The sequence below is a fragment of the Aethina tumida genome, chromosome 1 (genome assembly GCF_024364675.1).
Source record: "Aethina tumida isolate Nest 87 chromosome 1, icAetTumi1.1, whole genome shotgun sequence".
Taxonomy (NCBI): Eukaryota; Metazoa; Arthropoda; class Insecta; order Coleoptera; family Nitidulidae; genus Aethina; species Aethina tumida.
Window position 1 is genome coordinate 52,675,564 of NC_065435.1, and position 26,670 is coordinate 52,702,233.

Genomic DNA, 26,670 nt, shown 5'->3' on the forward strand with positions numbered 1-26,670 from the left:
ATTGGATCCGTTCGAGTATTAATTAAAGACTACAATGGAACAATTTATCTGGGCGAACGTGAAGTAGTTAGGAGTTTCCAATTTCGCGAGGGATAATGAATTTTTAGCTAGAATGAGGCAATTGGTCACTGTCAATGCCCCAAAGATACATTTACATTAACAATGTCTATAGAGCAAGTTAATAGCCTCGCGAAATTGAACCAGGGCTGGACTTCGACCACTTCCTCACGCTCCGTTTCAGGCTACCTCTTTTCAGAACTCATTCGCAATTGGTTAGAATAAATTCACTTAATTTGAATGGGGCCCTCTTTGATAATGTACTTTAAGCCCGACAATAAAATATCGTGGTGGTTGAAGGCACAACGAGTTCGCCATAAAAAATGTTATTGTTCCGTTTTTGCCTGCTGTACCGTGCGAAGAGAAATTTGGGTGACAATAAGTGAATCCCAAATTAAAGTCTGAATGGTCGGCCGTCGGTTTTAGATGGTACAATTGATGAAAAAATTTAATAGAAACCCGACAAAATTACTTGGAGAGACCGGGCCACATTACCCGCCCATGCAAAGGGAAATGGAAAAAAATTCAATTGGGGGATGTTTTTTAATCTTGGCAATTATTTAGAACTGTAGCCGGGATAATGTCTTCGACAAACATCATTAGTAACATTGTTTAAGTGGTTTTTAAACTAATAATTCAGTTAGATGTTTCCAAATTACTGTAAATGAACAATAGAAACCACAACAAGAAAGTTTTATTTATTGAAATTGTCAGTAAAAGTACTAAATTATTTATTTAATTTATGTAAAACTCAAAAGTAAATATCAAAATTATTAAGTTTTTGGATTTTACCTACATGCATCTTCAGCAAATAATAATATTAAAATTATACACATTGATTTCAAATTTTTATCCAACGATAATATGTCTAAATGATCTTAAAACTGCCTAATCAATATTTATTTACAAGAAAAAGTAAACATGCCAACAAATTATTATAGAAATTGAATTTCAATGATTTTAACAATAAAAACTTATAATAATATTAATTTGTTGAGTTCATATATTTATGTGATTTCTTTAATAACATTTCCGTTGTTTACTTTAGTTAAATCGAAGTAATAAAATTCAAACATTAACTTTGGCAGTAATAAAAAAGTAATAAAAGGATGATGGAAGTGTAAAAGTTTCTAAGCAGAGAGAAACACATAATGAGGTTTAAAATATGGAAATAATAAGAGATGATATCAAATTTAATTGTAGAAAACTTTCCAGCATTACGCCTATTACAAACTTTATAATATATAATTACACGATGAAAAATGTAATTACGTTTTTTCCATCAGCCACAAAGTGGAAAAAACAAGTAGAACGAAAAAAATAAAAAATAAAATAAAAAAGGCAGTCGTGCTGGCAACAAAACTCTTTTGCCATAACGAGTCTCCGACCCGTTCCTCATGTCAAATTAGAATCCCATCTCAAAGGAGCCGTACCTTAAGTATTATAAGCAAAGTTTGTAATGAAATTTTTCGGGGTAGAATGCGCCGAGGCCGGGGCCGCCGCAAACTCCCAAGCCCCGAGGTCATCCATCAAGGGTCCCCGAGCCCTCACACTAAAGACCCGTGTGGGGGATGTTGCCACCCAACTAAGGGGGAAAATGGCCACCTAACCTCCTACTCCTCATCCTTCTGCCTCGTGCTCGAAGCGTGGTGCGGAGATACAGGGCGATGCAAATTATGCGAGGGAGATGCCGTGTAGAATGAGCAAGTGCGGAATACATTAAAAAGCAACGCCGGAGCTTGCCAGGGAAGTATGGGCGGCCATTAAATATGTATAGGAAACGTATTTGCTAGCTACGAAATGGGGTCAATATTTCAACGGAATGGTTACGTTAATCGTTGTTGCACGATGTAAGATAAACAGTGGCCAATTGATAAGCGCACACACACACATACGGGAGAATGATAATAATAAAAAAAGGAAAACGCCACTCTGTATCTGAGTCACCGTACACGAGGGCGAAGCTGCAAAATGTTTTCGCGAATACTTCAATTATGCACCCGTGCCTGTTTTGCGAAGAATTTCATCGACCATTACGTTTCATGTTTCAAACAATTTGCATGGAACGAAACGCACTTACCGACCGACCGACCGGTATCACAGTATCTAACAATAAGTAATAAAACACCGCTGAAGTACACTTTCAAACGCCATTTTTACCTCTTCTCATAAACCATCTATCTGGCTGATGAGCAGTACAATTATTTTATCTCCGGTTTATATGTATTAAACTTTAAATAATTGCATCCAATATTAAAATATTTATCAATCTATAACATTTGAGAAAAAATAATTAACTATCATAACTAAATTTTACCCATGTATTAAACTAAATATACAAATAAGTAAATTGAATTTACTTATTTAAAGAATATATAACAATTATTGTAATTTTCTAAGACCCAACTATTTTCTAGTTTAACGAAAAATTGTATTGCATTTTTAAAATGATCTGTTATTCTTATTTTCCGATAATATATTGGGTTTGTTTATAAAAATAAAATACTCTAAAAAGCTCCCTCCAAAATAGCTATTTTATCACATATCTGAAGAGTCAATCAATAATTTATGTAAATAAAAAACAGATAATTCATAAGTCATCAAAAAAATTTAAATAACTTTCTAATATTAAAACGTATTTATTATTAAATGATTCACTTTCACTATTCAGAGATTTAATAATTTAAAAAGTTAATAAAACATTACATATATTTTATTTAAACTAAAAAATGATTATTTAAAATTAAATATTATTAAAATTAACGTGATTTAAATCTGTCACCAATTTGGAGGAAATATAGAAATTATTTGAGGCATAATTTGTTAATTATTAAAAATATATTCTGACATTTCTGACTCTTTATCTTTATATATATTATTAGGTATTATTATTACTTATGTTAATATGAAAGAAAACGTTGATCTTAAAACAGAAGACACATAAAACGTGTCCGCAATTTATTTCGCAAAAATTCGCACAGATATAAATCGGAGCGCCTCGTAGAATTGATCGTGTTCGGAAACAATGTGCGGACCGGCGGGGTGGCCGCGTGGCGCGGGGGTGCGGTCAAAGCAATCGAATTTCTTGTTGCCGAAACTATTCGCTAGGTAATGAGGAGCAATTTTTCGCGTTTCGGGTTTTTCGGGCATACTTTTTAAAGTTGTGCAAACGCGGTTTCCAGTTTGTTTAAACAGCGGCCGGGGGTATTAAATTACTCTCATATTTTTTACAGTGTCCTAAGCAGAACATTTAAAAAATACGCCAAAAGAGACAGCGGTAAAAAGCGATGCCGGATAACGGGGCGTGTCTACTGAAACTTTTCATTGGCTGAAAACTCTGAAAAAATGCTCGCAACTCCCTCTAGAGGCAAACAGAGAGATGCGAGAGCAAACATTATTTTTGGATGCCATAAATTTGCGGGCTAGAATAAATATTTTCGGAAGAGTAAAATGTTAAGGACTTTTCATTATGCTGCAGAATATAAAGTTTTAAGGCTATTATGCTCAGACCTATTAGCATAAAGGAATATTTTCGTTAATTGGTCTGGACTTTCAGCACAGCCGGCATGGAAATATCAGGAAATGCCCGGAATTATAGCGGTTTTATGCAAAATACTACCATTTTTGTTTAAAATTACTTGCCGGGACCCTTTTATACAATTCAAAGGATAAATTACACTACAAAAGCTTCTTTTTATGTTAATACATTCTTTAATATGGCACAATAAAACTTTATCTTGCTAAAAGGAATAAATTACTTTTAGCAATTTTAAAGCTTTATGTAAACACTTTAATTAAAACGGAAGGGTGTAAAATATATTTTTTCCTTTTCACCAAATAAAACAAGGCGCAAAGAAATTATGTATTTAACTTCAAACCGCATTCCATTTACATCAGACAAATTAAACAATAAAACGCATCAACCGAATAATCTATCTTACTAAATAAAGCAACCAAATATAAACGAATTCACGTGTAAACTCAGACTCTGATACACTATTATCGATCCGCACGATCGTTGCAAAAAAATAATTATAAAGTTTAGCGGTGGATTTGCACTCAATGAAATCTTCTTTTTTACCCACACACACACACACCACCAACGGATTCCTCAGAGGCAATCATTTGTTCTTTTAAACATGGCGGCGGCGCTTTATTAAAAAGCAATTAATTAAAAAGGCGTTTTTTGTCAAAATTGTTTTTGTACATGCTAATTAAAATAAGCATGGTATATTTCGCAATGGTTGCGTTATAATTAAAGTGGAAATGTGTAAAATACAAATAATTTTGTTAAAAGACGACACGCAAAAAGAATGTACGTATGTTTTTATGAACACGTTTTATTAACTCTAACGACCACAGTGAGCTGAAAGAAATGTGTATAAAATATATTAATTTAGACAAAATTTTATGGCCGTACGAACAGACACAAAACAAAGAGAGACGCCGAAATGTTTTGACAGACATGTATAAATTTTAAAGTGTTCTTAACCGAATGTGAAACTTATCGAATTTACAAAGTACGTATTGTTAGATGATGAAATTAAAAATTAATCGAATAGCAAATTTAAATTGCAACTACATAATTATGTTTTTAAGTAAATATTATCATTAATCTAATTTAGTTTGTATATAAATTTATATTTAAAATTATTTTGGAATACAATTTAGATATTAACAAATTATAATTATAAACATTATTAAACCCCCATTTATTCTCCTTTTCATTATTCAAAATGTTATTGTAATCGGAAAACCCCAATTCGTCATTAAATTTTCGGTAAATTTCTTGATGAATTTATGTTCCGTGGGTCGAGCATGCACCACATTTTTAAACATTTACCGTATCATTTTTTTTTTTTTCATGTGTTTGTTCAGGAATTCACATTTGCACGGGGCCCATCAGAGATAATCTGTAGAAAAAGATCATTTATTCATAACGAATTATTTTCTGTCATTTCTTTTCCTGTCAATTTCGCTTTTTTCCCCGTTTCTCTCTTTTTTTTTTTAACGTGATCCGTTCCAGTCTACAAAGGCGGTGGCTTTAGCCGACGAAAGGACCCCAGTTAAAAAGCCTAATTTTCATTATTTGAGTTATTATTTTGAATGCTTTCCATACAAATGAAGAAGGAGTGCCTTTATGTATCGTAAAATTTGACATGCCAACAGAGATTTAGGCGGAGATAAAGCTGTATCTGGTTTTCGAATATGTGAGCATCAAAGATCGGAGTGTCGGTTTATATTAAACATTGGATGTAGACATTTAGTGAGATATTCAAGTCCCGTTTTATACTTTTATACGAACAACAACAGTTTATTTTTGTTATGATCAATTAAAATTTTAATATAATTAAAAATCGTCTCGCTGAAATTATATTTTTTAACCAACAAAGAAACATTCCTTGATGTAAAACTGTGTCGAATTTAACAATGCCTTGACAATCGTATTGTTGTTCCATAATTACAATGTGTTGCTTTGATCGTCGACTTAGTTACAGAGGTATAATCAAGAGCGTTAGTTTAAGTGATTGATTAATTAATCTAGATATTTGGCGAGATATACGATGGATCTATGCAAATCAGTTATAGATTCTGATACGGACCTGTCGGATTATGTTAAAAGTGAAAGTTGTTCCGAACACTGTCTCAAATATCTTAACACCGTAAATTATGTCCGATTTAAAATTATTACTGAATTCATTAATTATAATCTAGCAATATTATACAATGGACAAACAGCATGACTAAACGATATGAAAAACACAAACTAAAATCTATCATACACACAATTTAAGCTGTAATTACAAAATATACAGAGTTCATGTAAAACAGGTGTACTATTAACATGTATGCAAACGAGTGCATAAATACAGAATTGTTGTTGTGATCGATCGAGTCAACTTTTGTGAAAAATAAAGGAAATAAATCAAAAATACTAATACACATGAGCAATTACACGAACATGCAGATCCATCTTTAAATATGCTATTTTTTATTTTCATAATGACAACCAGTAAAACGATAATTCTACATGAATGAAAAGAAATAAGTCAAATAAAAGTGTTTTTAAACATTCTATAAACACGTAAGTTAGTTTATTTAAACTGCAATATGCAGTTATGTATATATGCATACATATATATTTAACAAGTATGTGTTTAAAATTCAAATATTTTTATTATACATGAATAACTGTTTCTCAAAATATATGTGATTTAAACTTATTAAATAATATCTAGATTACACACAATATTTTTATTTTCAGGAATAAGTGGCTTTACAGAGGAAGGGAAATAATAAAAAAATATGTATTTTGCAAGTTATTTTTTATGTTTTAAGAAAATAAATGTTTAAACTTGTAATTTCAATGTACGTCTATATGTTTATACATTTATTAATTATGTATATAAAATTCAAATATTGATATTCACATATCCATTAAACAATATTTATATTGAATACTTTTATTTTCAGTAATAAGATATGGTTTACTGATGGAGGGCAATAATAAAAAATATTGTACTTTGCAAGTTATTTTTTAGATGTTTTAAGAAAACAAATATTTAATTTTATATACATACATTTATGTTTATACATTTAATAATTATGTGTATAAAATTCTAATATGGTTATTGCACATTAATGACTGTTCAAGGATTCAAAGTATATGTGATTTGAACATATCCATTAAATAATATTTATATTGTATACAATAATTTTATTTTCAGGAATAAAATCTGGTTTTATTGTTGACAGGCAATAATAAAAACTCTTAAACATTGTAAATTATTTTTTATTTTTAAGAAAATAAATATTTACATTTGTAATTGTTTCTTTTTATAAATTATTACAAATGTATTCGAATAAGAGCCTTCGACATTCCTAAAACAAAAGAACATACGGTATCGAGCAAAATCAGAGAAACAACTTTATCATATAATTATTTTGTTAATAATAATAATTTAAACAATTTTTTTATGTCAAGAATAAAACACACAATGTATAAAATTTTACACATAAATTATGAATTTCATTTATAATTAAAATAAATTTTTAAGAAAATATATATAAAAGGGGTGAGCTCAATTAATTTCAAGTATAACTTTTATAACTTTATAATCTATTTCTCATAGGGTCGATAAGGTTATGGTTTTACAATTATATTATGGGATTCTTCAGATATTCTAACTTTTTCTGGGGGATTTAAGATCTGGACTATGTCCATCATTTCAAAACTGTTTCATTATTACCTTTGAAATCAGGAACGTTGAGATCCATACGTTTGGGATCATTATCATGCTGAAAGCGCCATATAATTGACATGCTTTTATACATAATCATCGTGTTACTGAGGATGTTCATAAATTGATACCTATATATTATTCCATTAATTTTTCTTAATACATTTGGCCAACTTTAATACCAGAAAAGCATCTCCAAACCATGCCACAACCAGCACCACGTCTAATTGTAACCACTGCATACTTTGGATCGAACCTCTTGTTCTTTGGATGCTTCACCCAACGAATTATACAGTTAAATATACTTTAATCCAGAAAACAGCACCGTATACCACTTAGTAATGGTGCAGTTTACATATTCATAGTCAAAATTATGAAAGTTTGTCTGTGAGTCTGTCTGAAACGAAGAATTTTTTAACAGGTTTTCAAGAAAGTTGTTTTGCCTCAGACGAAGATGAATTGTATGTACAGAAAATCATCTCAACATCTTCTAGTGCCTTCTTAATTTCAACTGCACTTGCAAAAGTTTTCTTGAAGTTGTACAATTTTTTTATTGGCATTGTTGGTCGTTTTCTAGCTCTTCTAGACACATTAACTACAGATTTTTATGGTGCTCTAATTTTGATCCTTTTTCTTCTAGTATTTATTTCAAACACATGTATCTTAATATACAGCGTGATGTGTGTAAAAGTAATAAATTTACTAAACAGTTAAAAATTATAAAGCATATAATATTTTATAAATTTTTTACTTATTTAATTTAATTTTGCTCGGGACAGTAGCTACAAAAGTAGAATAATTAGAGGTCTCCAAAGTTGAAAAACGCCTCTTTAGCAATATCCAGTGATCAATAGTAGGCTTAGTTTTCAAATATGACTTTTTTTATGCCTAATGAACAGTTATTTAATAGTAATATTGTTAGAACTTTGTGTAAATGTTGTACTGATAAATTAGAGTAATCCCAAAGTTAATTAACTCTAAATTAACAGTTAAGACTGACGCTACAATTTTTTTAATGTTGTTTCTGTTAATTCTTATATTAATAATAATTTAGAATATTGTTTGATCTTAATATATTTAATAAATTATATGATTTTAACAAATTGTGGTTTAATTTACATCCTACTTTACATAAAACTAATTAATAAATATGTCAATTATTTAATTATTATTTGGGTATTTTTATATATTACCTGAATCATCGTAAGCTTATTTAAACTTATAGAAAAGTTAAAGATTAAGAACTTAAGAATATTTTTCTTTATTGAATTGTAATTCCAAATCAATCCTGTTTTGTTACAGTAAACAACAAGAATACTATTAATTATCTTATCCAAGGAAAACATGCTGATACCTGTTTACTAAACAAAATAATTAAGAGCTCTCTGACGCCGACAAAACAATCACGAGATGGTGCGCGTTCACAACGCGTTATTTAGAAGTAAACAGAACAAATGGAATCGTGTAATCCCCACGATTCAAACTTAATACGTGTGTAATTGGCAATTCTGAATTGAAGACCGCAGCGAATGTAAAACGGCGTGGTGGTGGGGATGAATTTAATTTATAAACTTGCTAATTAAACTAAAAACTATAATATTTACGTTAAAACCCCCCGGCATGGCGTATGAATATAAATTAATAAAGTGATTTAATGGAGCGCAATGGAGGCATGGAGGAATGGGTGGTCCAACGCCACCAATATCGGCCCATGGCTTCTGTCGATATCGCTGGTTCGTGCCTGGTCATAACTGACGATAATCCAGGTAGATCCTGGCCATCGGATTTGTGATTTGTATTGCAGAATGCCTACAAATGAAACGGTATGTTTCCCCCGAAAAATAAAAAAAAATAAAAATATGTGTATGTGTCGGACTCAACTAAAGCGGGCTATTTAAAAATAAATTCACCAATAAATCGCTTTTGTTGCATAGGTCAGGTATGTTGCATTAAGCGCTCCGTAATCCCTTTATGTTTGTTCGGCGTTTTCAAGAACGGAAGCCGCCAAATGGTACGTGTTGCGATACTTGAATTATGATCAATCCCGCCTTATCACACGTCCATTTCAAATTCAACAATGTGGCCAGTGGTTTCGGCTTTTTATGGATTATTGTTTATAATATGCAGTGAAACAACCAATGTTGGTTTCGATAAAACAACACAAGTTTACATTTCCATAAAAGGAAACCTGCAAGGATAAATCCCTTCATCAGTCGAGTTCGAAAGATTCAAAGCAAATTTTTGCAATTATTGGTTATCCTGAGAGATCCGACACTTTTGATAACTCCACATAAAGAGTTGTTTATTTTCAAATTAAAATTAGCCTGAACCCTATTTATTCACGCTCCCGGAATTAATCTAAATAACCGCCGATAAAAAAAAAACCTGAATCAATGAACAGATTAAAGACACAAGACTGCAATTAAACGGGAAATCCCTTTACGTATACCATCAGATTGGAAGAATTAGCAGTGATGCAGGTTTAAGCAGAAGCTGTTATCTTTTGATTAAACGGCTTTGCAGGTTTTTGCCAGGATCGTCGCTTTTCTCGAGGATTCCGTCCGAGGCGACCTTTGTTAAAGACTGTTTTCGCTAATTCAGATTAAAGCCCCGATTCTCGGACCTTATTAGCGTCTGCGGACCGATTCCTCTAATACGGGTAGTTTCAACTTTCGGTACCCGATCGGATTAATGGATCAGTTAAGTATTCATTAAGGATTTTTCTCTTCGTAAGATAATTCCATTGTTTTCGTTCCCTATCGACTGTTTTCGATGGAAATTCAATGTTTTTCTTTGGTCGCTGAACTGAATTGTGGACACTTTTTGGAGACGATGTATTAAAGATTTAAATATACATAAAATACGTGTGCTGGAAATGTTCATCAAAATAAAACACATGTATTTCATCTCTGTTTTAATAATTTTTTATTAACGAATAATTATTGTGCAGTTGCTGCCTTTCAAATCAATTTAAATACAAAAATTTCAATTCACAAATTGAATTAATTAGTACACAACCAGAATTTTTGTTTTTTTTTTTTTTGTTTTGATGGTTACATTAACGTATGCAGTTACATCATAAAATATTTTTGAAGCTAATTTTATTAACAATGTTAATTTTCGAATAAAAGAGCAAAACCAAAGTGGGTTTAAAAAGGAAAGAACTGATATTTTGTCTTATTGCAAAATACAAAATTATCATGAATAGGCTTTGTTAAATAAAACTTTTTAATGATATTTAAATGTAGTTTAATTTTTGTGTTGTGTTTTGTAGATTTCCGTTGAAAATTTTATGGTAAAAATTGAATTTAAAAATGCCTAAAGCAATAAATTTACAATTGGAAAATAAAAAAATGTTTTTCCAAAACTCACAATCCAAGGAACATTGAAATAAGCTGATCAAACGTGGATTTAATTTCATTTGCAAATTGTTAGATAAATTGTTTTCAAAATAATAAATAAATTACTATGTTCAAATTTATCCTGTCCAATTCATTGATCTTCTTCAATAAATATCATATCTAAGTATATTTTTCGAAATGTAAAATTACTTCTATTGTTTTATTAATAATACACGGCGCCGAAAAATTATAATAATACATTTAAAAATAAGCAAAAATGAAATAAATACGTTACTTTTCTTATATTATTATTTTTTTAATAAATTAAGGATACAGTTTTAAAGAAAATGTATGAATATTTATTGAAAAAGAAAGGAATAAAACGCTATTAGATAAATAATTAAATATAATAAAATTTTAACAAGTTTAGTTTATTTACACTAATATGGAGTATTTCCACCACGTGCGTTAATAACCTTTTGATAACGTCGCCTCATACATAAAATTGATGTTCTTAAGACATCCTCATCAATGCCCTCCCAAATTTCTATGATATTTTCCTTTACTTGGCTAAAATTATTTGGTGGTGAATGAAGTGGTCTTATTTGTCTTTCCATCTTGGCCCATAGATGTTCAATCGGATGTAAGTTCGGACTTCTATCTGCCCATTAGCGGAATGTCTACCTCGTCAAGGTAGCCTCTGAAAATTCTCGCAGTGTGAAGTCGAGCATTGTCATGTATAAAAATAAACTCTTCGCCAATAAATGAAGCAAAGGGTACAATAAGAGGTTCTAGGTTTTTCCTTATATACCTATGACCCGTTAAACTTCTACCAGCAATGATAACCAGTTCTGTATGTGCCTGTAAACTAAACCATTACTGATCCTCCACCAAAAGTAAGAGTTTCAACTATATTTCATTGAGCGTAACATTCTTTTGGTCATCTATATACTTTTCTACAATGATCTATTTAAATAAAACCTAGACTTATCACTAAACAATAAATTGCTCCACTCAGCTTCTTCCCAATGAAGGTATTCTTGTGAAATTCAGTCGATCCCTACAATGTGTTTCTGTATGCTGGGACGTGTTACAGCACGGTACGGGATTATATTGTATTTATTTAGTCTTCTCCTTATGATGTCCTGGCTTATTCTTACATTATAAATCAATGAAAACTGTTGCTGCAGTAAAGTACTGCTTACAAACCTTTGTCTAAGGATTGGATTCTTAAATATCGGTCTTGTGTGGTGACGTTATTTTTTTCGTCCCTGTCCAGGTGTTCTTTCACATTTGAAATCGCCGATTGTGTCACATTTAGTCGCTTTGCTGTTGGTTATTTTTAAGATTTTAAAAAGTAATCGTAAACCGTAAAATAATGTTCGAAGTACAAAACTAATTGTTTTAACATTACAAATGTTAATGTTTAGTTTTTTCTGATTAACGAACAAAATTGGTGAACATTTTAGGATACCATATGTCTATAGTGTTAAACGTAATAATTTAATATGGAGGCTGTTTAAATTAAAAAAAAAAAAATAAACAAATTTTACTAAATTTTCCATAATTTTGTGATACAGTGTATAAGTGGTGTTTAAAATAAAGGAAATAAGGTTATTTTTCGCATGAAAAAAATTAAATACGGGCACCTACATACAACAATTAACATATTGTTTAAAAATATCGATTTGATTGCAACATTAGTTGTGTCATATCTTAGGGATTTTCAATTAATAACGTCCATTGAAAAAGTTTATTTTAAGTACGCATCTCTCAATTATTCCGTGTTTGTTTTGATCAAACCAGCCGACAAACAAAAACAAAAATTAATTAATCCAATAAAGTTCAATAATTACAACAACAAAATCATCTCCTGTAAAAACAAGCAACACGCGGAACACGCGAACGCAGAATAGACCAGTACATTACAAATATTCAGCCGGAATAAAAAAGTGAATCCTGAAAAACAAAACAACATCAATACGTCACACACTCACACATACGAGCTCTGGATATGCATGTTTGTTCAGAGTTTTAAAAACGCGCATTCCAAAACAATAATACTCAATCAATGATAGCAATGAGCCAATAACCAAATGGGACGGGGCACTTTCCAGTCTGGGGTAGGGGGGCACGTGACAACCCTGTTTACAAATGTAACGATTGATTCTTCAATGTTGTTTGAACCACACTCTGATATATCCACGTTATGTCTAGTGCCCCGTGGGAGTGATCGAAGTGAGCGGTGAAGGTGACGATCGGGCCGACGGAAAGTCAAGACGCCGCGGGTTCGTCTCTCGCACCCCCGCCCTTCTTTTTTTGACAGTCATCTGTCAACAGGGTACGTACACGTTACACAGTTAGCTCTTTACCAATCCAATACCGTTCCTTTAATTTGTTCGTTCTATCATAAAATGTTGCTGTGTTGTTGTTTCTAAAACGTCTACTTAATTTGTTCATAAAATCGATCGATAAAGCTGTTACGCAAAAGCCGTTCGAAGTTGTGCACGTTAATTGATGACGAATCGTCTCCATATTTAATACGACGAACGTGCGTGCGAGAGCGAAGCTCGAGCCTGTGCAGTCGTTTTCCTCCTTAGTACAGTTTACGAAATGGCTTTTGTAGACGGACATGTTATGTCAAAGGAACATCGCCCCAAAATCGTTACGGAGTTTTATTTTTCTACGCATGTGCAAAAAAAAAAAATAAAATGATCATGCGTGTGCCAAAGCGTGTCCATGTAATATTACGTATGTACCTGCAGGATTTTTTTTTGGGTAAATTCATTTTAAAATCTATACCTTGGACTTTTTTTTCTCCCAGCCAGTTCGTTAGTTTGTCAAGCTTTCGCAGGCTATTGATTTGAGGTAAATGAGATTTATGTGTGAGCTTTATGTATGTGGGGAATTTCACTTTTAAATTGCGTCTGTTTTATACGCATGTGTAAAAAAAAAAAGAAAAAAAATTCTTTTTATAACGCTGTCTTTAATTGATGTTTCAGTAATTATGCATACTCTTAAAAGTGTTTAATCTATTGAATGTTTTCTAAACGTTTCTGCATTATTTTAATTCACAAAACAAATCCCGTTTTAAAATTAACAATGTTTTATTATTGTATCTATTATTTATTAATTTAAGTCTTATACTTACTTATTTATTATTTTTAATACTAATTAAATATAATTTCCTACAATTTGTAGATAGTTAATGAATATATAAAACCCATATTTTAAAATAAAATATTTTATTTAATTGTATCAATCAATTATAAATAAAAATGTAAAAAATATAATGCGTTTTTATTTATTCAATAATTATAATTATTTACTTGTTGAATTCATAAAAAATAATGAATATAATTAATAAATAGTTTCAAAATGACGTCTTTAATTGATGTTCTTATCACAACTAAAAACAGTACACCACAAATATATCCTGTCATTAATATTAACAACTAACAATTAACAATTAAACACAGCGGAAATAAAACAAATAAACGATATGCCCGTCTCTTAAAAAGAATAAACTAATTAATAAAATTCATTGCGATGCAGCGGAAATAATATTACATGTATTTCCAAATCATTTAAAATTCATTCATCATTCGAAACGATTCAAGTGTGACAAATACAGTTTTGAACCTGACACCGGCAAAGCCGAATTATTTTTATCAATAATTAGGGTCCGTTTAAGCATATGAAAGAAAAAAAGTATGTGGATGGAAAAAGTGTTTGTGTCGTGTAAACTCGGTATAATTGTAAGGCTGTTAAAAACAGCACCATGGTTTTTATTTAAGATCCGGGCATGCTCAGTGCACGATGGTCGGTCGAATTGATTTTTTACTGCCCTTCCCAAACTTGCAATTCTTTGCAAAAGCCCACCGTGTACTGATAACAGGTTTCATAATGACCCTATCATTTATTATTCAAAGCTCGTTATTTACGACCCCGGACCAGAACGCGTTTCTTACTCTATTTATCAACTTTAGCCCGTCCTATGTGTTTGTGTGTGTGTATGTGTGTGTGCGGGGGCTATTTTTCAAACGTTGCTTTGTCCATGGATAAATAATAACAATTTCCACGGCAAAAATACATTGCGTCTGTTTGTCTATTAACGACAATGTTACAACAATTTTTCAGACGTAATTGTGCATTCGTTTTATGATCGGATGAACATTTTTAAGGTTCATACATTTTACAAAGCGACTTTGTTGTGGAACGTTTTACAATTTACTTTCAATTTAATAAAGTTGAAACTTTAAGGCTACATGGAATAGAATAAACAACTAATTGACAAATAATCCGTCATTCATTCATCTTTGTCCTTCGTTTTCAAATTGAAATCAATTTTTCACTTAGCAATAAAAGGATAAATAATTAACGAAAATATAAATTCTTAAAATTATCATCGAGTTTTATTAATTCCTTCAGTAAACACTGAAAATATATATATTTAATATAAAAATATCTTAATTTTATTGTAAATATGACAAATTTTAATGATGCCTTCCTTAAATCAATCGACGACAACATTTAATATTTATATTACGTTTTAAAGGGGTGAAATATTGGATAAAAAATTATAAAACACCATAATTAATTTAATTTTTTTGTATTAAACGTTACTCAATAAAAATGTATGTCCGTATTTCAATTCAATTTAAGATAATGATATCAATTAATTTTCTGTTATGAGATTTCTCCATTAATTACAATTTGGCCATATTTAATTATGAATTTAATTTATTTAATGAAACTTCCCGGATCGAGAATGGATCGGGCTTTCGGTGGACATTTGAAAAGGGGGGAAACTCTCGGTGATTATTAAACATACCCTTAGAAGTTCAGACTGGCTGTGCCGTTATACATATTCAAAAATCGCAAAGTTTTGACCGCATCATTTTCATAACGTACATATGTGTAAGGGGGAATATCTTTCCCCGACCCCCCTTTTCGGTGTGTACACATGCGAATGGCAAGGTTAACCATGGCCGGTAACGATGGAAAGGACAAGTGTTTGGAGTTGCTTGAACAAATTTCGATTTACCATAACGTAGGTGCCGGAGGTGGAAGGATCTTTGAGAGAACTTGCGTGATTGGTCTCAATTTTCCTTCCAAACAACAAATTGTAATTGGAAAAATAATAATCAAAATGGAACGGTCAAAACTATTATTCGATATCTAAACAATGTCGCAAAACAATACAGACCCAAATTTAGAAAAGAAACGTTGTGTGAAAAGGAAACATTAAAAATTGAGTTTATTGGATCAGCGTTGAGGTTGTGTTGTGTGAGGTAGAGTTTATAGAAAAAAAAAATTAAAACTGTTCCGCGTGTTCCCCAATAAGCCATCGAATAGAGTAATTTATCATGGAGTGCAAGCCATTGTGCTAGATGATGAAAAGATAAAACCCGACCGGTTTTATCAAAGTTTATAGAGGCAGCAATTGGGAAGGAAATGACGCTCAGTGAATGTCAGTAGTTTTCGGACTAGTTGAGAGTAAATAACGGCGGGGCAGACTGTTGCATATTTAATGCTAATCAGTTTATAAAAATTGTTGGTTTAATGCGATAGTTTGGCAGCGGCACTCGGTCGCTTGTGCCGGCATAGAGGCAGAGCACGGCGTACGGAGCATAGAGGCAGAGGCAGTGGTAGAGGCAGGGCGTGCAGGGTGTGGTCCGTTACGAAGACTAACTTATTCAAAGTGAAAATGGCCGTCGTGCCGGTTAAAAACGGTGGGTGGAGTTAGGCCGGTGGGTCCAAAGCCGCAAAAGTTGTGCGGCAGCACTAAAAACTTTACCCATATAAAGGGGACCGCGCCCTCACACAAAACCCGGCTTTATCACGGCCAACTTACGGGGTCTTTTCCCCTACGGCCCTGCACGAGTGAAAGCTATTCTCTTGTATAATTAACTTGCTTTTATGCCATTTTAGATCTTATTTTAAATTTACATACGTTTTGTTTTCTGTAATGGTCGAGCTTAAAGGGCGCCTTCATGCGTATAGATTATGTAAGTTTTAATTTCGACGCCGGTTTTTGCTCTGTCCGTGTTTTGCGCCAAGACGAAGATTTATTGAATTTTTATCGGTTTTTGTGTCGCAGACACGCCAAACCAAAAGGCCCGGGCCACCGGCTTAACGGACCCGCAATTATTTTAATTGTGCAATCCGTTTCGCAGCCTCTTCCCGACTGATAATTACGCAATTTATTTCCTTAAAAATTTATTCTACCGACCACTGTTTTGGGCAAAAAAAGAGATAATCTCCGAAAGGATAATGTGCAAAACTTTTAATACGGTGGCTGACTATATTAAAATTAAACTTAAATTTCAACTGAAAAGTCCAGTCTAGACAATAAATTTATTATATTTTCTTGATTATTTATCGAGATTATCAATAATAAAATATAACTGAATACGTTTTAAATGTGATTTAAAACATTCGATATTTATTAATGACGTCTCCAATTATTTGAAACAACACATAAAATGTTACTAAAATTTAACAGGAAGAAAGTTATTATTTATTGAGTTTTATACAATTTAAAATACTCCAACATGATGTTTGTATAATGTATAATATAACTTTTGACATATATAATTTAATTAAGTGTTTTTATAACTTATTTTTATTTTCGACCTTTTATTATTCTAGAATCTCTGATAATGACTGGTAAGTCGAAATATGTAAGATTATAAAATTTTACTTTCAAATAAAAATACAATAATAATAATAATAATAAAATAAAATATTTTTATTGAACACGAACTACAATGTGTTTGTTATCAATTTTCCTTTGTAACTTCAAAGTAATAACGTTTTTACTGTATGAAAATCAAATTTATTCAAGATTATTTTAATAAACTACCCTATATATGAATTTCCTACATTTCATTTAGTTTTTATAATATATATATATATATATATATATATATATATATATATATATATATATATATATATATATATATAATATAATAATATAATATATACTAATTATGGTCTTAAGGATTATAATAAAAAATAGTTAAGCTTTATGACACTATTTTAATGAAAAAAGTTCAATAAATAAATTGGATTTCTAAAAATTGTATTGTGCTGAAAAATCATTGTGAAAAATATGATTTAACAGCCAACTGTTTCAAGTACCAAATACTGATACAAAATCAAAATATTATCGCTCAATATTGGTCCACTTTATGAACTATTTTTTTACTTTGAATAATCCATTTAAAAATGAACTAAATAAATACCGTTAGACAAATATTTTATTAAAAAATTTGTATAACATTTTACACAAGTGTTTTGTCGAATCTTGGCAAAACTTTTTTAATATATCCAATTCAAAACTCGAAATAGTACTACAAAATAATGTGTAGGTAATCTAAAATTGAATTTAATAATAGAGAAATTATGGCGTGCGGTAGAAATATGATTTAATTGCCGTTTGCTTAACAATTTTATGAATTAATTTATTTAAAATCAAATTAAATAGAGAACATATCAATTTTTAACGTCAATTTTAAACGGTGTGTGGAATATTGCTTGTAAAAATTATGACTGTATTTAATATTATTACAATATTAATATAATGTCACTCCAAATTGCCTCACTTAATTAACGATGTTTTTTCACTTTGGTTAATCCATCAAAAAAATGCTTTTGACTGACGGTTTTTTCAAATTTTTTGTGACAATTTGTAACAGGTCTTTTATTGAATCATTGAAACCTTTTTAATTTGGTCTACTTAATATGATTTAATTTATCTGTTTGAAATTGCTGGTTTGTTTTGTAAATTTTTTCGTATCGTTCATAAATTTTTACTTAAACACCGTTCACCTCCCGCGTTTTAATTAACTCAAACGTTTTAACTACATCATTTATTTCGCCATCAAAATCCAGCGGCGCTCAGATAATTAAATTTTAGATCTGATTAAAATAATCAAAGCTTTTGACTGTTCCTTATAACACTAATTAAATAGACCGTTAGAATTAGAAATCTGAAAGTGGTCTGACGGGAGCTGGTGTGGGCTTTGGTAAGCTACAAAATTTGTTTGAAAACAAATTATTCAATTTTATATATGCAAATGGCATATATTAAATATATTATCAACTTTATTCAAACTGAAATGTATATTATTTTCATTCAGATTTTAAATTTAAATTTCTTTCAGTGTGAAACCTTATGCACCTACGTGAAATCCTCTGTAGACTGCAAATATTAAATTAAATAACATATTTCCGTAAATACAATTAAAAATATTTAGAAAAGTTGGCCGCATAATAAATGTTAAATGATCGCATTCGAACAAAAGTGGACGGTGCAGTCTCGTCACGGATTTTTATTTCGCAACCCCATCGAAAAAATGCCTGTAACCGAAACAAACGGTACGTGCTTCTCTGCAAGTATGACCCCTTTCAGACGCCGCAATTTTGCAGAAGAACAGGTTTGATAATCACGAGACTGTTTAACGTTGATATTGTCTGGACCTGTTTCGCCCTCCACCTATTTTATAGCCGTTGCATCTCAGAACATTTTGCAAATCACAAACCGACGACCCCTTTAAATTATCTCCCTCTGTTTTAATTTAAAAGATTAACATTTCTCACCGCTTAGTCTGGGAAAAAATCATAATCAGTTTTGTTTACGAAAATTTTATTTTTTTGTATTTATTTCTTATTAATTAAAGAATTAATTTTGAATTTTTAATACTATTTTTATTTATTCCTTACAATTTTCTATTAAATTAACATAAAAGTGTAAATTATTTGTTGTTATTTGTTTTAAATATTTTTGAAAAAATATATTTTAAAAATTTATTTTTTTTATTACATTCAACATTTATATATGTGTAATATTTTTACAATTTTTCTTTCTATTAAATAAAAGTAAAGACACATTTTAATGGATGTCCTTTTTTTCAGACAAATTTCCCATTCAAAAAATTATATTTAACTGTCTGTGCGTTACCCAAATGTACCTAGAGCGTGTCCCAATATATAAAACGAAATGTACAATGAATACGAAAATAATAAAACATTATTCGCTCACCCCTTTCGGAGATGATGCCGCGACACCGTTTTGCAGAAGAACAAGTTCCACAATCAAAGAGCTCCGCTGCACCATTGTCTAACGTTGATCATCTGGACCTGTTCGACCCTCATCCCCCTGGCCGTTATATTTTTGCAAAATCCGTGCCCGTCAACTGACCACCTCTATGCAAATTAGAGCTCGGTCTCCACAAAATAATATTCTGTTAACACAATAATGCACACTTACCCTACTTAATATGCAAAAACAAACTAGAAGGATGCCGTTTTTTTTTTCATACGGACCGCGGTAATTCTATTAAGGTTACCTACGTGATTTTCATCCCTCGAATTAAATTCGCTATAAGGGAAAACGACCAAAAAAGGGGTGGTAACAATGGGCCGCTAATAATTTCGACAGTGTCGCCGAGAGTGAAACAAGAAGAGCGGTGTTTTGGTTCAGTTGGATCTTGTTTTAATAAGATCAAATCGCGGTTGGGAAAAAACTCCTTTTTAAATAAGGGGTTTTAACAAAACTGACCAGAGCAACGGTTAAATTTAATACAAGGTTTCCTATTATTAGTGGAACAATGGCGAAGCTTTAATTTTGTAATTTAATTAACAACAATAAATAGGTAACAGTATAATCAATTATTTGTGAAATTATGTACATACATATTATAAACATTCATACATATATGTACATATTATAAATGTGAAAACATTATTCTCTATTGATATTTTGTAACTTTTAATCCTCAGAAGATTTAAAAATTTATTTTGTATGTATGTATAACCAAAAACAGTAAAATGGTTAACTGTGATGTTTTCAAACAACTGTTTTCAATTATAACAAAATTTTTGTAGGCGTTTATTCAATGACATTTACATAATAAAATATAAAATACACAGAAAAAACCTTTAATATTAATATTATTTTATCAACAGAACTGCATATTTAAGAATGGCACACACATTCACTAATATCAAATTATGCAGTCATTAAAAGTCCATTTTTCAGATAAATGACAAAAGTCTTCTGTAAAAACAAATGCATCGCAGACATATCATATGCATGAAGTATATTTGAATTAGCTGTTATTTGTTCACATCAAATTTTAATTTTTGTCAACATATTTATTGATCTATTATACAATTTATATTTAGTTCTGCAGCTTTAATTTTATCGTATAACTAACTTTTAACTATAAAATTTGCATAAACCACTTTAACTTTTTGAAACAAAGTTTTTAAATAATTAAGCCTCAATAAATGGAGGAGGTTCTGACGCTTACAGACATACGGATCCATGAATTATTCATTTTACAGTTCAGATTGTTTAGTAAAACTCGAATTAATATTTAAACACACTATTCAAAAAATCTAATGAATTAAAAATGTGTCTTTGTTTTATGAAAATACATTTATTAGCCCAACAATATTTTAAAAAATATTACATAATGTACTTTATTTTTAACTTCTTAGAGGGCATACAAATTGAGTTAAATTTACAGCGGAATATTAATAAACGTCGATAAGCATCTGAAGTGTAAACGAATAATTTAAATTAAAAATGGCGTTTCTCTGAAGATTATCTAATGTAAATATTGCCCCCCGAAGTCTGTCATCCATATTTATGGATTAATTTACCACCCTGTCAGTATTCTAATTTATAAAGTTGATGCAACAATCTTATTTACATTAATGACTAGGATTCTCATTAATGTATTAATTTTCAGTTTTTTTCTAACAAAATATTTCTTTTAAAAGTTTTCAACCGTATAAAATTAATGTTACGGTTGATTTCTTGTAAAATTATTCTTCAGTAACATTTGTTATATGTACGTCATTATTTTAATGAAATAAACGATTTGGAAATGCGAATCATTCGAAATGCCAATGGATGGCTACAGGCTATATTTACCGGTAATGCAAATAAATTAATAGTTCTGCTTACCCAAAAGGCTTTAATCGAATTTAAAATCTATGCTCTTTGTAACAAGAGGTCATGACTATTAAAACCTACGTTGCAACCACCAAATTTTAAATGCACCAGATTCCACTACAAAATGTAATTACAAAATGAATCTTAATGTTCATATTAAATATGTGCTTTTGATTTCAATGTCACGTATCTAAAAAGTATATAATAAATTTTTAACAGGTTATATTAATTTTAAAAGATAATGTGAGATATTAATTTGGCCATAAAAAATCAAAATTATCCCCATTGATATTGTTTATATACTGCGTTACATTTTAACATTTACATTAATAGGTATATTGTATGAAAACCGTAAAATCAAAACCATATTAATTAAACAATCAAATTTTAATAAATGCTATTATTGTTATTATAAAACTTGTTTATCTTTATCAAATTAATTATATAATTTTAAAATTTCATTTCAAAAATAATACATATTTATATTTATTGTCGCTCAACAATTCAACAAAAACATTGGTTTTCATTTGGCACACACACTTCATTTTATACTAATTTTACTTTACCTATAATCTTAATTAAAACTTATTTTGATGACATATTGATGTTTTTGTTAACATTAGTAAATTTAATGTTAATTTAAACTTAAGTAAATAGTTTTGGTGGATGCGCTCAAATATCGCATTCACCAAACTTGTAAAAGGTGCAATTCATACTGAAGAATAAATTTGGTATTTCAGACCTTATTAAGTTTAGTAAATTTAAATATTAAATTTATTTTTCAGTATTTGCATTTTGTTATCAGCTTAATAATATTAACATGTTTTATAAATAAATAAATTGCAGTCCTTAGCTGAACAGCGGTTAAAAGTATTAATAATTAATACTTATAGATAATTATTTCTATTGAACGTATTTGTTAAAAGCTTCCATAATTTTTTGTTAATTTCAGATTTCTAGTTAATACAAATGATAATCGTAATAATAAAGTTACTCACTGTATTAAAATGGAGTATCTTAAATTATATTTTTTGTATACATATCATATATACTTCAAGACGTATTTTAATTATAAAATTTTTATAAATGAAGAAGTGATTTTAAAAAATATAATAATTTAAGTATTTATATATTAGTAAATTAGTTATAAAAAATATTCAGCGAATCCTGTCAATTCATATAAATTTGTTGTATAATTACAACACTAAATGTTATTTACAATATGATCCAATAATTTTTATTCTTGATTGAATTTTATTTTTCCAGATCGGACGAGGAAAGCAGAAACATGTCGGGATCGAAACCACGTCCGTGGGATCGCGTTCCCAATCTGACGTGATCGGGGCCGACGCGTCGCGACGCTTGTATTCCCCTTAAGCGGCCGAAAGTGATGGGGAGGACCGGCCAAAAAGAAGGATGTGAATGCAACACGTGCTTCGGATCGGTGGTGGGGGGATTCGTGTCCCGGCTGAAAAGCTTTTAAAAGTTCAACGGAACGAAAGGAGACAAAGAATCCGACCCGAAAGCTCTGCCGATTCGGCCGCCGGCGGACAGATGGCACTGATCGAGGGAAGATTTGGTTGTGGTCTGTGCTAAAGTTTCTTCTTTTATTTATTACATGTTATATTCAAACTTATACGTAAGAAATATATGTTTTTAAATATTTTATTTGTTGTGTTTAATTCCTTTTATTTGAAAATACGTAGTTAAATAATTTTAAAGCTTACAAGCTAAACTTAAAATATTAAATCATAATATTTGTTGTTATTTACTGATCAATTAAATAATACAAACTAGAATAATTCAACAAATCAAAACTCTCCGTATTTATTTGCATGTCAAATTCTTCGTTATGTTGATTGCTACCAAAACTAAGAAACTAATCAGAGCGGAGTGCTTCACAGGAATAAAGAGTGAATCCGTCATAGCAAAACAGTTCGCTTAAAATGTTATATTCGCTTTATTTAATTAAGTGCAAAAGCAATTTTAATTTGAAATAAATGGGCTTTTTAAAACTTCTGTTTTAAATTACTTCACACCCTCCCGAGAATACGTTTTTATTTAATTAAACGTTTTATATTCTTTTGACATTAAGTTTGCGCAAACTTTTTTTGGTTCATATTAGGTGTATTCATAAATTATTTTTTAACAAATTTTGCTTTTAAAATTTTAGATATCTGATAAGAATATTTTACAACAAAAAATAGTGTTCAAATACTTCATATACATATTTTCAGAAGTAATACAAATATATATATATATATATATATATATATATATATATATATATATATATATATATATATATATATATATATATATATATATATATATATGAATTTTTATAAATTTTACTTTAGTGTGGTTTATTACAACCAATACTGAAAAAAAATAATATTTTATAAAATTGGAACAAATACACTTATTTGCTTATTATAATAAATATATTATTATATAATATATAAATATATTATTATAATAAATATATTTATATTATTATATAATAATATTTATATTATTTATTATATTATTATTATATTTATATTTTTATTTTATTCTTAAATTTATTACTTTATTCTAATATGGTAATCAGACACAAATTTTGGGGAAATAAAATTAATGGTATATATTATAAATTATTTATTTGTTGACTTAGAAATTTAAAACCTTTTTTGACTAATAATTTTAATTTTAGTTAAATTTATATGAAAAAGATTTTTATTAAGGAATGAATATTATTTTTTAATTTAATTGTCAATAATTCAATTCAATTCAAAAACTCAAAACTTAAATAACTTAAATAATTTAAAAGATAAGCCTTTAGTTTATTTTCAATCACTCGACAGAATTGATTAACCAATGGTTAAATTTAAATCTGATATATTTTAAATAGATAAGTAAAAAAAAAGATAAAGTTATAAAAATAAAAATTACATTCCATATATAAATAAGTTTAGAACCAAATTATTCTGTTATTAAAAAAGTAAAAAAAAAAATAAGAAAATATTTTTTCATATCCTGGTGAATAAATGAGATATTAATGGCAATTTTTCTGAAACAGTATCAAATTTTTGACATCTTTCATAAGGTAAAACTCATCCACTGAATATTATTCTTATATCCTGAAACCACTGATCGAAGGAGTACATGTATATTGTAATAATATAAGAATAACAAATAAATTAAACAGAATTATGCTCTTAAATTACAACAAGAAGAAATGGATTATTCTAGATTAATTTCTTCACAAAAATCATTCTACTAACAACACTCTTCTTTGTGTATATGACAAAAGTTTCTTCTTTTATTATTATAACTATTGTATTTTTTTATATATTTGAAGTAGACTGTGTCATTAAATGGTAACCCAAATCATGAAATTTCCCATACAAAAGCAAACATTTATCCGGTTAAATATTGCGTCATTTCCCTTTAGAGTTTCGATAAATCTTCCAGTGGTAACTTTCTGACTAGCCTTAATTAAAAGGGCGCACAAACAATCTTATGTTTATGTGTGTCGAGCATTTGAATCGTTTAGGCAGAACGACGCCCGGTTTTCCCGACGAAACACGAGACGGTGACGCTTTATCATTACCAACTGAAAACCTCAACTATGTCGTTACTTAACAAGAATAAAGCCTGAAATGGTTGTTAGGTGCAGCGAACCGTTGTGTTCTTTATCTGCGTAATCTACATTCAGGACCTTTGCTCAGGACATTACAGCACCGAACTTGGTCCGGTGCTTCAAAGCTCCGCGTTTCACGTAAAACTTGATTCGAAACACGCCAGATAACTCTATGTAAATTATACAATTATTGCTTATTTGTTGTACGTTTTGTTTCGTTCGGAACAACATGCTCGTGTGTCGGTTCAAACGAACGTGTGTTCCCGCAGATTTTTGCCTTTGAACAACGGCAAAATTTTACGTAAAATGTTGGCGTGTTGCGAAATACACACGGACCGTTTAATTTCTGTTAAGGCGAGGGCTCCGCCACACAGAGACGTTATACGCTGTTGAAACAGCGCCAAAGCGTTCCATATCCGCGTTCACTGGTTCCCCGGTCCCAAGCCCATTGCAAACTGTAAGAACTATTCAAATATTTAGACTAGTGGGTTAAAATACATTGCATGGCACTAGCAGAATTTAATAATGTTTACGTAAATAACAATAACGATAACTGCGGCGCGAATACTCGTTGCGACTGGTAACTGCATTCCCGATATCAAATTCCAAGTTATACGCAAAAATAACGATGTTTGACGCCGTTCCGGGATCGTTCTGGGACTAATGGTCGGTCTGCACGTTTCTAACTGTAATTGTAATTAAAATTTAATGGCAGTCGCGTGTTTATAAGCGAGATATTGCCGATATTCGATGCCGTATCACTTTATGAAATCATAAGCATTCGATTTTTTTTTCATTACTTTTTAACATAATCACACTGAGCTTGTGTAAGGGTAATTATTAATTATTAATTATGTAAATGCGGATGTCCGACGTTTTAATTAATGAAATCGAATTTGGGTTCGTTTGATCGACGGATCACTTTCTCACGGGACAGCATCTCTGATCTAGACGACTGACCAAACCTGTCACCTTTATCCTTTTTATCCCATTACTGACCTTTAAACTCGGAACGGGGATGAACGTTACGAATTACTCATTTGCATAACTGGTCCATTGCAGATTCTTGAGAAATGCTGGAAGAGTAATTCAACTAAAATAGTTCAACAACATAAAAGAAAATGAGTATTGAGAAAACACAGTGGCGTAACTGAATAAAATATTTATTGGAAATATTAATTTATATTGATTATATTCTGTTAAGGAACTAATTTTAATAATTTATAAAAGACTAATATAGATTGTTTATTAATCATAATTGATTGATTACTTCATAATCCTTCCTGTTAATTAGTGCATTTAATTTTTTTAATAAACTTATTCGGATTTGTCAAAATTATTAAAAAATAGTTTTTATTGTAGATAATTTAAATTTTAAATATTTAAATAATAAAGTAGCATTAATGATTATTTTTAGTGTATTATTTTTTA

The 26,670-nt window shown here is 30.1% G+C and overlaps 1 protein-coding gene across 1 annotated transcript in view; it reads left to right on the forward strand.

Moving 5' to 3' along the window:
• LOC126266267 (uncharacterized) overlaps positions 1-23,177 on the forward strand; it is an 80,882-nt gene extending 57,705 nt beyond the window's left edge. The window contains exon 5 of the mRNA XM_049969938.1: positions 22,881-23,177. Coding sequence (XP_049825895.1) covers positions 22,881-22,948 — 68 coding nt within the window. The 3' untranslated portion in view covers positions 22,949-23,177. The remainder of the gene's footprint in view (positions 1-22,880) is intronic.
• The last annotated feature ends 3,493 nt before the right edge of the window (positions 23,178-26,670 follow it).